The 11,394-nt window shown below is 45.6% G+C and overlaps 1 protein-coding gene across 1 annotated transcript in view; it reads left to right on the plus strand.

Annotated features, from left to right (window-relative positions):
• Window positions 1-7,682, plus strand: part of LOC144123933 (uncharacterized) — a 32,541-nt gene extending 24,859 nt beyond the window's left edge. Inside the window, exons 12-16 of the mRNA XM_077656644.1 lie at window positions 477-669; window positions 1,770-1,939; window positions 2,864-2,972; window positions 4,061-4,393; window positions 6,988-7,682. Of these exons, the coding sequence (XP_077512770.1) occupies window positions 477-669; window positions 1,770-1,939; window positions 2,864-2,972; window positions 4,061-4,393; window positions 6,988-7,269 (1,087 nt within the window). The 3' untranslated portion in view covers window positions 7,270-7,682. The remainder of the gene's footprint in view (window positions 1-476; window positions 670-1,769; window positions 1,940-2,863; window positions 2,973-4,060; window positions 4,394-6,987) is intronic.
• The last annotated feature ends 3,712 nt before the right edge of the window (window positions 7,683-11,394 follow it).

The raw sequence follows: 11,394 nt of genomic DNA on the forward strand, positions 1-11,394 counted from the left end.
AGCAAATACAAAACTCCATCTCATCTCCCCAAAAGGCGGCTTCAGGCCTGGTTTAAAAAATATATATTTATTCATGCATTCGTATATTTAAAGCCTCCTCAACCCTCCGGCAATAAGGATCGTTTCATTAGATAATGAAAGCAAAACACTACCACTGACCAGATCTCTAGTGAGTGAAGAGAGAAAAAAAAGCGTCTTAAAGAGTGTATTGCCAAGAAAAAATTGGAAAGGTGGTTGCCATGGTGTTTGATGACTGTCTCGAACATCAGACGCGTTGCATATGCCCTATAAGACGGCCAGAATAATGAATAATAATGAATATACGAAGGCAAATATGGAGAGGCAAACAAATGGCAGCTTTGGCGAGCAATGCTTAAGGCCCCTCTGCTTATACAAGGCCAGCAGGAAAGGATACACACAGACGTGGTGTAATCAAGCTCATCTCTGACGAGAGACGCGCTGTTCCTCACGGGCAGGCCTCTGGTCATCGACACGCTGAGATTCCTGTACGACCTCGACGTGGTTGTCCACAACGACGAAGTGCCGACGCCCGTGTTTGCCCGGCCGCGCATTCCTCACGAAGTGATGTTCGTCATTGGCGGCTGGATGGCCGGGGGCCCCACGGCCTACATCGAAAGCTACGACACCAAGGCGGACCGCTGGATCAAGGTGCGTGTCAAGTTGAAAGAACCCTAGCGAATTCTTTCAGAGGCTTTCTGTTAAGCTACTTTGGCAAGTCAATGGTAGTTATGTGCTCGTCAAAACATGGCGAAATTTACCAACTGTTCTTAGCTAAAGCCGCTGCGGAGAAGCTTTTCTTAATGTCTCATGCCGTACTGCGTTTGATAAGTGTGATTAGTGTTAAGTGTGTGCATTCACTGAGACATTACTGCGGCATTATTCCTTGTTCACCATTTTGAATCGCAGGCTTAGATAAACAGCAAATTGTTACGAAGTGTAGTTGTGCACATGCGTTCTTAAACAATATACTTTTAATAAACTGATAAGTTCTAAAAATGATAACGACGGTGATGCTCCAAAATAAATTTAATGCTTGTGAACATAAAGTTGGTCTTAAAACTAGAAAAAATTCAGGCTACCTACTGAAAGTATAACTATTGCGTAGGCTTCTATGCAACCTCAGGCCCATTACGTCATTATTAAATCACTACAGCTTCTAGCCCTGTGGTTTTGATGTTCTGAGCTCCCAGGCTGGTATCGTGGTGGTGCCTGCTAAGCTCATAAGTCCACTTCGCTTCACGCCAATCTGTCTGGGCCCCAAATACTGATTTGACGTCACCGTGACAACATCCTACCGTGTTTCCTTTCTCGTCACCTCGGCGATTTTATTGCGGATGTGAATATTACAAAACTTAAGCTGCAAACACTTACTGTATATACCAACATTTTAAAAAGCAGAAACCAGCGGGTCTGTTTTACTTAAAGGCGGTGGGAACTTACACGCGGCTAACGGGGTGAAAGACTGCGCTGGCACTTGCGTTGTTTTTTTTTTTAAGCGTGAGACCAGGCACATTCATAAGGCGCGCTTCTTTAGACATGAGCATTTAGTGGACATTTCCGCACTACGCTCTCCGGGCCCTTGTGTTTGTAGGTTGCATGTCGTTTGCATGAAGACAATCGAGGGTTTCGTGCTCTTTGACCGCAACAAGGTGCCAGTTACACTAAAGTTGCTTATACTGAGGCACATCATATGATAACTGCGTTATGCATGTGACAAATAAGCATTTGCGTTGCTTCTCCGTCTACAGGTCGAGAGTGTGGACCCCGAGGGGCCCCGGGCGTACCACAAGTGCGTGTCCATCGGCAGCGAGATCTACGTGATCGGTGGCTTCAACGGCGAGGACTACTTCAGCAGCGTGCGATGCTTCAACGCCCACACCAAAAAGTGGCGCTCTGTCACCCCCATGCACGTTAAAAGGTACGCGGCTGCATGTCGGCGCCCAGGAATCCATCGGAGCTGAAACCTTTCCTTTTGGTACGCCCTAAATGCCTGCGAAGGCAAAGCTTTAGCTATTCCGATGGGTAAACCGCGAGAAAGATCTTGCGGTGTTTTTAAGTTTGTGCCATCACTGCCTACGGTGTCGCAATCGCACCACATCCTTTACACTCCAGGGCCCCCGTTTGGCCGACACTCCCGCCCACACCACTTCGCCGGCGCGCTCCGCTGTCCCCACTTCCGACGCGCGATAGCTATTGGCGACGGAATCAAGCGAGCAACCACGCAGCGGTGATGGACGCGCGCAGCTCGTGGCGTTTTTTTTTCTCATGTGGTTGCCTTTGAGGCGGTGTTGCCTCAATCGTTTTCGCTCGTCCTACTCAGTTTAACTACGTTAAAACCATACTATTTACGACATGAAAAACAGCATGATAACCCAACATTCGAAAGCCAACAGTAAGGTAACAGGAAAAAACAGCGTTCATGCAATTCCGCTTTCGCACGTTTATAAAATTTAGGCAAAATTATCTGTCATGTTTTAAAAATAATTAGTGAGAATCATATGTTTGCCATTTTTTTTCAATTCGTGCTGCAACGGAAAACTCACCTGGCAAAAATAAAAAAGGCAACTTGCAAAAACTATTTACTTAGTTCCGCTGTGAGACATATGGAGATTATAACGGCTAAAAATAGCAGGAGTTTCAACCCCATCATGACCATCATCCTTACAACAATCACCAGCCACTTTACTATCACTGCTCCCCAACTGCACCTATTCTCCGCTAACTGTGGATGCTCTATGCTAAGTAGATAATAGTAACCAGTAATGTGCTCTCATAACTCTGATGGTCGGACCATCTTCTTTGCTAGCTTTGCTTTTAATCCTTAATTACCCACCGTCGCAAGGTGTTACGTCAGCGTGGCCGTACTGAAGGAGATCATCTACGCCATGGGCGGATACGATGGCCGGCACAGACAGAACACGGCTGAGAAGTTCGACCACCGCACTAACCAGGTGAGTGAATAAGCCAAAAGAGACGCGTAATAGCACAAAGGCCTATTATGTGTCACCGACTGGCCTAGCACCGTATGCCTCCTTAAATTAGGTACTGTTTTCTTGCTTCCTTTTAGAACGATTTCTTTTGTTGCATTTGTCAAAACAGAACGATTTCTTTGTTGCATTTGTCAAAAGAGCAGCCACATTATGATGCACTTAGTACGATTAATATGAAGAGGAAAAAAGATAAAATAAAAAGAAGGCGTCTTCATTGCTGACTGCTTTGTTAACAAACATATTAGTTCGTGCAACAACTGATTGCTTCTATCAGAGGTGCGCATCGTATTACTGTCTGGGTATTTAACGGCATGTCCCTTGCCCCGCTCTAGTAAGATGGAATGTCCGGGCCTGAATGCTTGCGCAGTTCTGGATACGCTGCCAGCGACGAGTAATAAAATAGGTGACCTGTTCTTTCATTAACTGGCGGCATGCGAACGAATGCACGCACGCAGGCGTGAGACGAAAGAACAGGGCCCTCACAAGGCCAGAAAATCTAGAGAAACACTTTTATTAATTTGCCGACAAATAGCGGGCTGGGAATGCAGTAAACAAGGGTTGATAGAAGCTCTCTATTAGTAATTAATAAAATAATTTTCATTACAAGGCTCCTGAATCACTGTAGGTAACAGTTTGCGCTGCTTTCACCACTCCCAAAAGGGTTCCGAACGCTAAAAACCACGGCATGAATTTTGAATGCTTGATACACTCCACTTAATTTTTATGGTGTTCAAAACAAGTCGATGCGAGTACCAGACCCATTTTATAACTCGGACTTCAAAACCCGAACGGAGTACCAACACGCTTCCCCGGTATCAGCACGTTTGCACCATATCACTCTATTGTTTTACGCATTTACAAGTGAAAATGTCCCCATAGCATTGCACGGTGATTTTTACTGGCCGACAAAAGAAAGAACTAGTTGACGACGTTAAAAAAGCTGGTCTTGATTCCAGCAGAAAAAAGGTTTTCCTCTAAGTTCGCTTTGGTACAAGCGTCCTTTCTCTGGAGCTAACCGGCGAAGGTCCATGCCCTATCCCCACTCGCAGTGGACCATGATCGCGCCCATGAACATGCAGCGAAGCGACGCGTGCGCCACCACGCACGACAGCTACGTGTACGTGACGGGGGGCTTCAGCGGCAACGAGTGCCTCAGCTCGGCCGAGCGCTACGACCCGACGACCGACCAGTGGACGGCCATCCAGGCAATGCGGTTTCGGCGCAGCGGAGTCGGGTGCATCGGCTTCCGCAACTACGTCTACGCCATCGGCGGCTTCAACGGCACCACGAGGCTGGCGTCGGCCGAGAAGTACAACCCGGAGACCAACATGTGGACCACGCTGCCAAACATGTACACGCCCAGGAGCAACTTCGCCGTGGCCGTGAGTAGCAGCGGCGGCCCTTTGGTCTCTATCGAGCGGTACTGTCCATTGCGCAGCCACCTTAGACTAGTCCATTCTGAATCAAGGCGAAAGCACAACAATACAAGGAGAAAAGAGCATCGATTAAGCGCATGACAACAATAGTTGCCGTACTTAGTCCGACCTTAGAGTGCTACCACACTATGGGAGGCTGCACCGACGTGTTTTCCTCAAATCCTGGCTGTGATGTACCATCATCGTCGAATTAAACGCGAAGACAAAAAACTGCAACCACGTACACAAAAAGCTACTGGAGAAGAGGTGGAGGCGAGTTCTCTTAACACCTCCATGCGCCAGTATTCACAATGACTCAGCTAAATTCTTCACATATCTTCTGCTCATGCAGTTTCCGTTTCAACTCTCGGGTTCGCGTCTCGTTTGACGCTGAGAGTGCATTAAATATTTAAATGCGAAAGGCAACACATGTGGAATGAGAGAAAAAGTCTAATTCTTCATTGTGCATTTGAGGTAAATAGCCGAAGACATTGATGTGCGCGATCCTGGTATCTATGCGGACCGCTTAGGCCTTGTGGTGTTAAGAAGAAGCGCAGCAGTTTGTCAGCGCTTTGTGGCAGTTGGTGGCAAGGCTGCAGAGAGAGACAGGCAACGACGTAATGTGACGTGAACTAATCGATAAATCAATAGAAGAAAGAGATAGCGCCAAATAAAGCATCTTCCGTGGGCCTAGGTAAGGTTGATGCGCAAATAACGACGCTTCAAAGATAGCTCAGTGTCCGGGGCAAAGTGCGGGTATATGTCGTGGTGTCTCATGTTACACAACTCTTGCCACGCTGTTAAGGATTCTAGGCCTTGTTGTGCCGTTTATTAAAAGAGCAATAGAAGAAAGAGATAGTGCCAAACAAACTAGAGCCTTCAAAGGGCTTTTGTAAGCTGTGAAGTGGTGCGGAGCAGTACTTTTCAGTACCCGATCGCATCTCTTGCCTGCTGAGGGCGGGCATGGAAGGGAATTCAAGGTTTGTTAATTGCACGGAAAGTTCGATAATAAAGTGGTACAACGCCTGCTACTGGTAGTGGCTCAATGCGGCGTTGCTGTCGTGAGAGGTGAGCAATCTTTGGTCTCATATGAAAGAAAGGACTTAGCTTGGGACTTGTTTTTATTGTTAACTTTAAAGGATTCGCCTTCCGGGGAACGGGGCCCGGGAGTCATGGTCTCGCGCCACGTTCGACACTCCCACAGAGAGCACATAAAATTACGGTTTATTCCGGACCGAAACAACGCTTCAAAAGGGGCACATCATAGAACAACGGAGCCAAGCATGCACTACACTCTCGGGAAAGCGCCAATCTAAGGCTACAAGAAAACAGGCGCCGCACCTGAGTGCGGCAGAACAAAAATACGGAGTCGAAAGGGAAGTTAAAAAGAGCACCACAAGATTCTTGGCGTTACATTCTCCTCATATTTAACTTGGGATTTGCACTTTGAGAAAACATGCAAGAAGCTTTCCTCTGCAACTGGGTCGATATCACGTACACGCGCTGTTCTTCCGGTAGAAATAAAACTTCAAATAGATTAGCTTTGTTCGCCTGAAAAATTAATTACTGCAGCTTGGTGTGGCTAAAAACAACTAAACATAACCTGAACAAAATTCTCGTGCTACAATAAAAGCCTATTAGTCATATATTTTGTATAGATCATCTCTTCCACCCTACATTTTTTCCAGCAGTACAAAACTCTTCATGTGAACTACATGTATGAATACACTGTCGCGCTCACATTACTTTTCACTTGTCGGCTCTTGGTCACATTTAGCAAATACTGGTCCATTGCAGCATCACACTAGCATCCTAAACACACGCAGTAAAGACACACGGCTCGTACCCCTTTTCCGCACCGATTACAAGCTCCAGTCTTTACGTCACAATCTTCCGTCCATAATAAACAAATATCAACACATCAAATGTTTAACGCCTGTTCAACTGATACAGCTTTTTTCCAACTTGTAATGCAGTTTTTCACTACAGTGATTTTTAGTTATTCTTTCACAGTTTCGATCCAATTGCTCTCGAAGATGCCTTCTCATCATTCATGCGATTTGTGTCAATATGTAACAAAAATGCAGTGTTTGTGTACACATTTGCTACTGACCTACTTGTAAGTGTTTCTTATTTTTTGTAAAGCTAAATATTTCATGTTAACCTTTTTTCGTCATTATTAATAGTATTGTTATTATTTAGTGGTCTCGTCTATGTTGCCTTATAAGGGTTGCCTGGGCCTCGTCAAGTTGTTCGATTACAGGTTTAACCCAGGTGACCCATCAGCCTTTCTGGTAAATAAAGATCAAGTTCAAGTTGAAGTTCAACTCAACAGAAAGTGCGGTGAGACGCGGATACGGAGAGAAATCGGCAAAGATAAGGCTGCTTGCGTAGCAGCCACTCACGACAAAAATCGGTTTGCACTGATGCGTGCCAGATAGTTTCTTCCCTTTTCACACTAAACCAAACGCCTTGAAGCACCAGAGGCTTTAGGCCTATTTTTTGTGGTGACTCGGGGCACATATCTTTTTCCGTCTGCACTCCACTCTTGTTCGTCGCAGATCATCGACAACCTGGTGTTCGCCATCGGCGGCTTCAACGGCGAGAGCACGACCAACCTGGCCGAGTGCTACGACCCCACCACGGATCAGTGGTTCGAGGCTACGGACATGAACGAGTCGCGGTCGGCCCTTGCCGCCTGCGTCATCTCGGGGCTACCAAACATCCGCGACTACGTCCACCAGCGTCGCGACAACCTCATGGAAGAGAAGCGACAGAAGATGCTCGACATCCTCAAGCATCGCTCGCGGCACCTCGGCCGCGATAACGACAAGAACTCGTAGAAATTCGCCACACGCGAAGCGCCGGGCCGCACTTCTTCAGGTTTAGAATTCGATAGCTGGACGCACAGGCGGAACGACGCCCATTTGATAATTACGCATTAACAGGGATTCATAATTCGCGAATCTGATTCGTCGTCGAGGCGTGAGCAATGGCGACGAGTGCTGACGAACGAACGAAATTTATATCTGCTGTAGTTATATGTCACGACGAACGTTTTATTGGTGTAGCAATTGGTTTGATTCGATGCTTATACTGGGACCTGATTTCATCGTTAAATTGTTACCGCTAGTTTGTCGACTAGTCCTAACGCACTGTAATACGGACGCGCAGAAAAAACAAAATGCTCCCTGTACGCCTTTTTGTAGATTGATCTGATTTCAGACGTGAATAATTATGGCGCTTTTAATTCTTAGTTGCAATGGTTTTCGACGTCGTTGGGTAAGGATAACACTAACGCCATGTGCGCTTTCTCAAACTTAGCACTACAGACCATCCGAGTTTCGTGAATGATTAAACCGCAGCCACTGCCATCATATTGCTGTGTCCTTGTCTTCTTCGCTCTGTTTATTATCTTCATTTATCTAGATGGTATATACTAAGAGTAGCGATACAGCTCTGGCTATCAAATCTTCACCTGGAGCAAGATGAGTGGGAATTGTGGGACTTGTTACCCCCATCCTTGAACACACTGCTTCTACACTTACCACGCTTTGGCGGTATTTGGCCATTCCATAACTAATGCCTTAGACAAGGAGATTCACCAGCGCCGATTTTATATCTGGTGTTTTTCAAACAGTTTACAGATCGTTATTTTAAACTCTGCGAGATATACATCGTTCGTCTGTGCAGGTGGGCTGTACAGCAGGGCGGGCATTATGTACGTGATAGAGCTAATCAACTAATCAACTTTTTACCTTTCGATTTGAGTGCCCAACATTAGATTAAAGAATTGAAGGCCGTCAACTTAAAAGCTTACTGTAGTTTTAAGTTTTCTTCACCGGCAAGGCATTTCGAAATGTTTAACGTCACAGACGCGCATTTTGAGCCCGTTAAGGATGCTTTCTGCAATGCACATTTTTAAAATGGCGTTGCTTGGATTTCTAATGCAGCAAATACTGAAGCCGTTTGTCTGATGCCGTAGAAGCAGTTAGCGTCATTTCCGCGACAATACTACACCCAGCGACGGCGTTTTAAAAATGTGCATCGCGGGAAGGAAGCGTTACGAGTTTAAAAATGCTCGTTTTGACGTTAAATATTTCTAAATGCATTGGCGATAAATAAAATTTATAAACTGTAACCAGCTTTTATGCTTACGGCCTTCAATTTTTAAATACAATTTTGGCTCCTAAAATCAAAAGTAAAAAAACAGTTAATTTTAGTTAATTAATCATTTAATCACTGAGCTCTATCAAGTACACAATAATCGACCAACGGGTGGCAAAGAGAGCTCTAAAACAGTCTCAAACTTCATCGTTTAAAGACACTTCCACCGTGGTCCTATTGCCAGCTCACTGACAATCGCCCCACTGTTTCCCCGTCGGTATCAGCAGCGTATCTGCCTGAAGGATGCATATTATACACGGATGCATCACATTCTTCAGAGAGGGGAGTTACTGCTGTGTATAGTCCATCTCATCCACATCTCAACTCTCGCGCGACGTATACTGCGGATACGTGCACTCCCGTGGCATTGGAACTTCGAGCCATTTATAATGCCATTGCTTCCCTTCCGCTCGATCCAACATTCAATACAGTTCAAATTTACACCGACTCCTGCGCCGCCCTTAAACAGCTTAAGGCTGTTCGACGAACGTTCCAGATTTCACAATCAATTCATGTGCTCTGCGCAAAGTATCCATGTCCTGTGCGCATACACTGGATTCGCGGCCATGGCCAGGATCCACATAACAATCAAGCGGATGCTATGACTCATCCTCATACATTAGACGATCCGCCACCTTCCCCTCTTTCCCCAGATCCGTTCCTGTCCCATGTTTACGATTCCGAAGTTCTGCGCCAGCGAACACGCGCTCTAATTCCTCCGTCTTCACACCCTCTCCCCCGTAGTCTTACTCGGCAGGAGGAGGTATCCGTGCGCAGGATTCGGGCAGGGGCGGCTCTGACACCATCTGTCCGTCATCGGTGGCGTGCCAAAGATCTGCCAGCACCTGACAGGTGCCCTCACTGTAGCGCTGCACCGGACATTTGTGATGTGCAGCACTTGTTGTGGACGTACCCAGCGACGGCTGCTATCAGAAAACGGCCCCTCAGGGAGGTAGGCCAGCGGTGGAGCCGCGAAAGTGACTACGCGAAGTGGACTATGAACAACCGTTTCATTAGCAACCTGTGCGACTATCTCAGCGCAACGGTTCTTCACTCCTTTTAACTTTCAATCCTGTGCATTCCCCCCCCCCCCCCTCCTTTTTCAACTTATGCCTCATGGCACACTTCTCGAATAAAAAAAAAGTACATAATGCCCGCCATGCTGTAAAATCTACTTGCTCAGACCGCACCTCAGACGGTTTAAAACAACGATCTGTAAACATTAAAAAAAAAACGTGTGGCATGTGGAAGGACAGCTCTGCACTGAATTTGAGAGAGGTTTATAAAAAGAAATCTTTAACAATGTGTACTGTTTGTTTCAGGTTTCTCAACTGAGGAAGGCGGGTGAAAAAAAAGAAAAAAAATGTAAACGCTACGGCTGTGGCAGTGATTTATGGATAGCTGATGCACAGGTTGAATATAGTGAGGTTGGCTCTGGCAAACTCTAGTTGCGTACGAGTAGCAAGCCGATCATAACGCCCTGGCATCATTGCAGAACGATTCCAGGGCAGAAAAGCGACGGAATTGCTTGTGATACACCTTCGAGGCTTCATCTGCTTTCACTTGCGTCTGATTACTCCTTGTTTCGGCTTATCTGGCACGCTCAGCGCTTCGTACGGGAAGAAAGCGGAAAGTAGGCTGGTAGGTAATCCAGACATTTTGGCACACATAAAATTATGACATATATACACACACTGATAATCAAGGCTCCTAACTCATCAGGAGGGTTTTAGAAAAATTGAAGGTTAATTATTCAAGACGCTCAATGAAACGTATGTAATCCCTTTCAGATTGACACCCTTGCTACAAGAAGAAATATTTAACGTCGTAGCTATATCTTCCATCTCTTCTCTGCTGCAATATTTTTGTGTTAACATTTCCAGTGATCTTAACTAGTCTTTTCACACGGTAAATCTTTATGAATTTCTGAACTGTAACCAGTTTTCTTTCGAAGCAACCTAGCGTAACGCCTCTTTCCCAAAAGAAACTACCATGTACAAAACATGGAAGTGCCTAACTACAGCGTACACATTCGTTAGTACTTTTAAAGCTAAAGCCAGTCTAATAATAATAATAATAATAATAATAATAATTGGTTTTGGGGGAAAGGAAATGGCGCAGTATCTGTCTCATATATCTTTGGACACCTGAACCGCGCCGTAAGGGAAGGGATAAAGGAGGGAGTGAAAGAAGAAAGGAAGAAGAGGTGCCGTAGTGGAGGGCCCCGGAATAATTTCGACCACCTGGGGATCTTTAACGTGCACTGACATCGCACAGCACACGGGCGCCTTAGCGTTTTTTCTCCATAAAAACGCAGCCGCCGCGGTGGGGTTCGAACCCGGGAACTCCGGATCAGTAGTCGAGCGCCCTAACCACTGAGCCACCGCGGCGGGGCAAGCCAGTCTACTCGTCTTCGAATTGGCTGTGCAAGATAGCCAGTCTGCCTATTTCAGAAATTATATTCCTGGCTTATTAAAACAGATCAATGAAACTAACTAACTAACTAACTAACTAACTAACTAACTAACTAACTAACTAACTAACTAACTAACTAACTAACTAACTAACTAACTAACTAACTAACTAACTAACTAACTAACTAACTAACTAACTAACTAACTAACTAACTAACTAACTAACTAACTAAATAACTAATTAACTAACTAGTTTGCTGACTAGTGAACTTGTTATCTAGTTAACGAATTAGCTAGTTAGCTAGATAACTAGCAAACTAGAGAGACAGAGACAGAGAGAGAAAGACGGAAAGGCAGAGAGGTTAACTAGGCAGCGCCCGGTATGCT

The sequence above is a fragment of the Amblyomma americanum genome, chromosome 3 (genome assembly GCF_052857255.1).
Source record: "Amblyomma americanum isolate KBUSLIRL-KWMA chromosome 3, ASM5285725v1, whole genome shotgun sequence".
Classification (NCBI taxonomy): domain Eukaryota; kingdom Metazoa; phylum Arthropoda; class Arachnida; order Ixodida; family Ixodidae; genus Amblyomma; species Amblyomma americanum.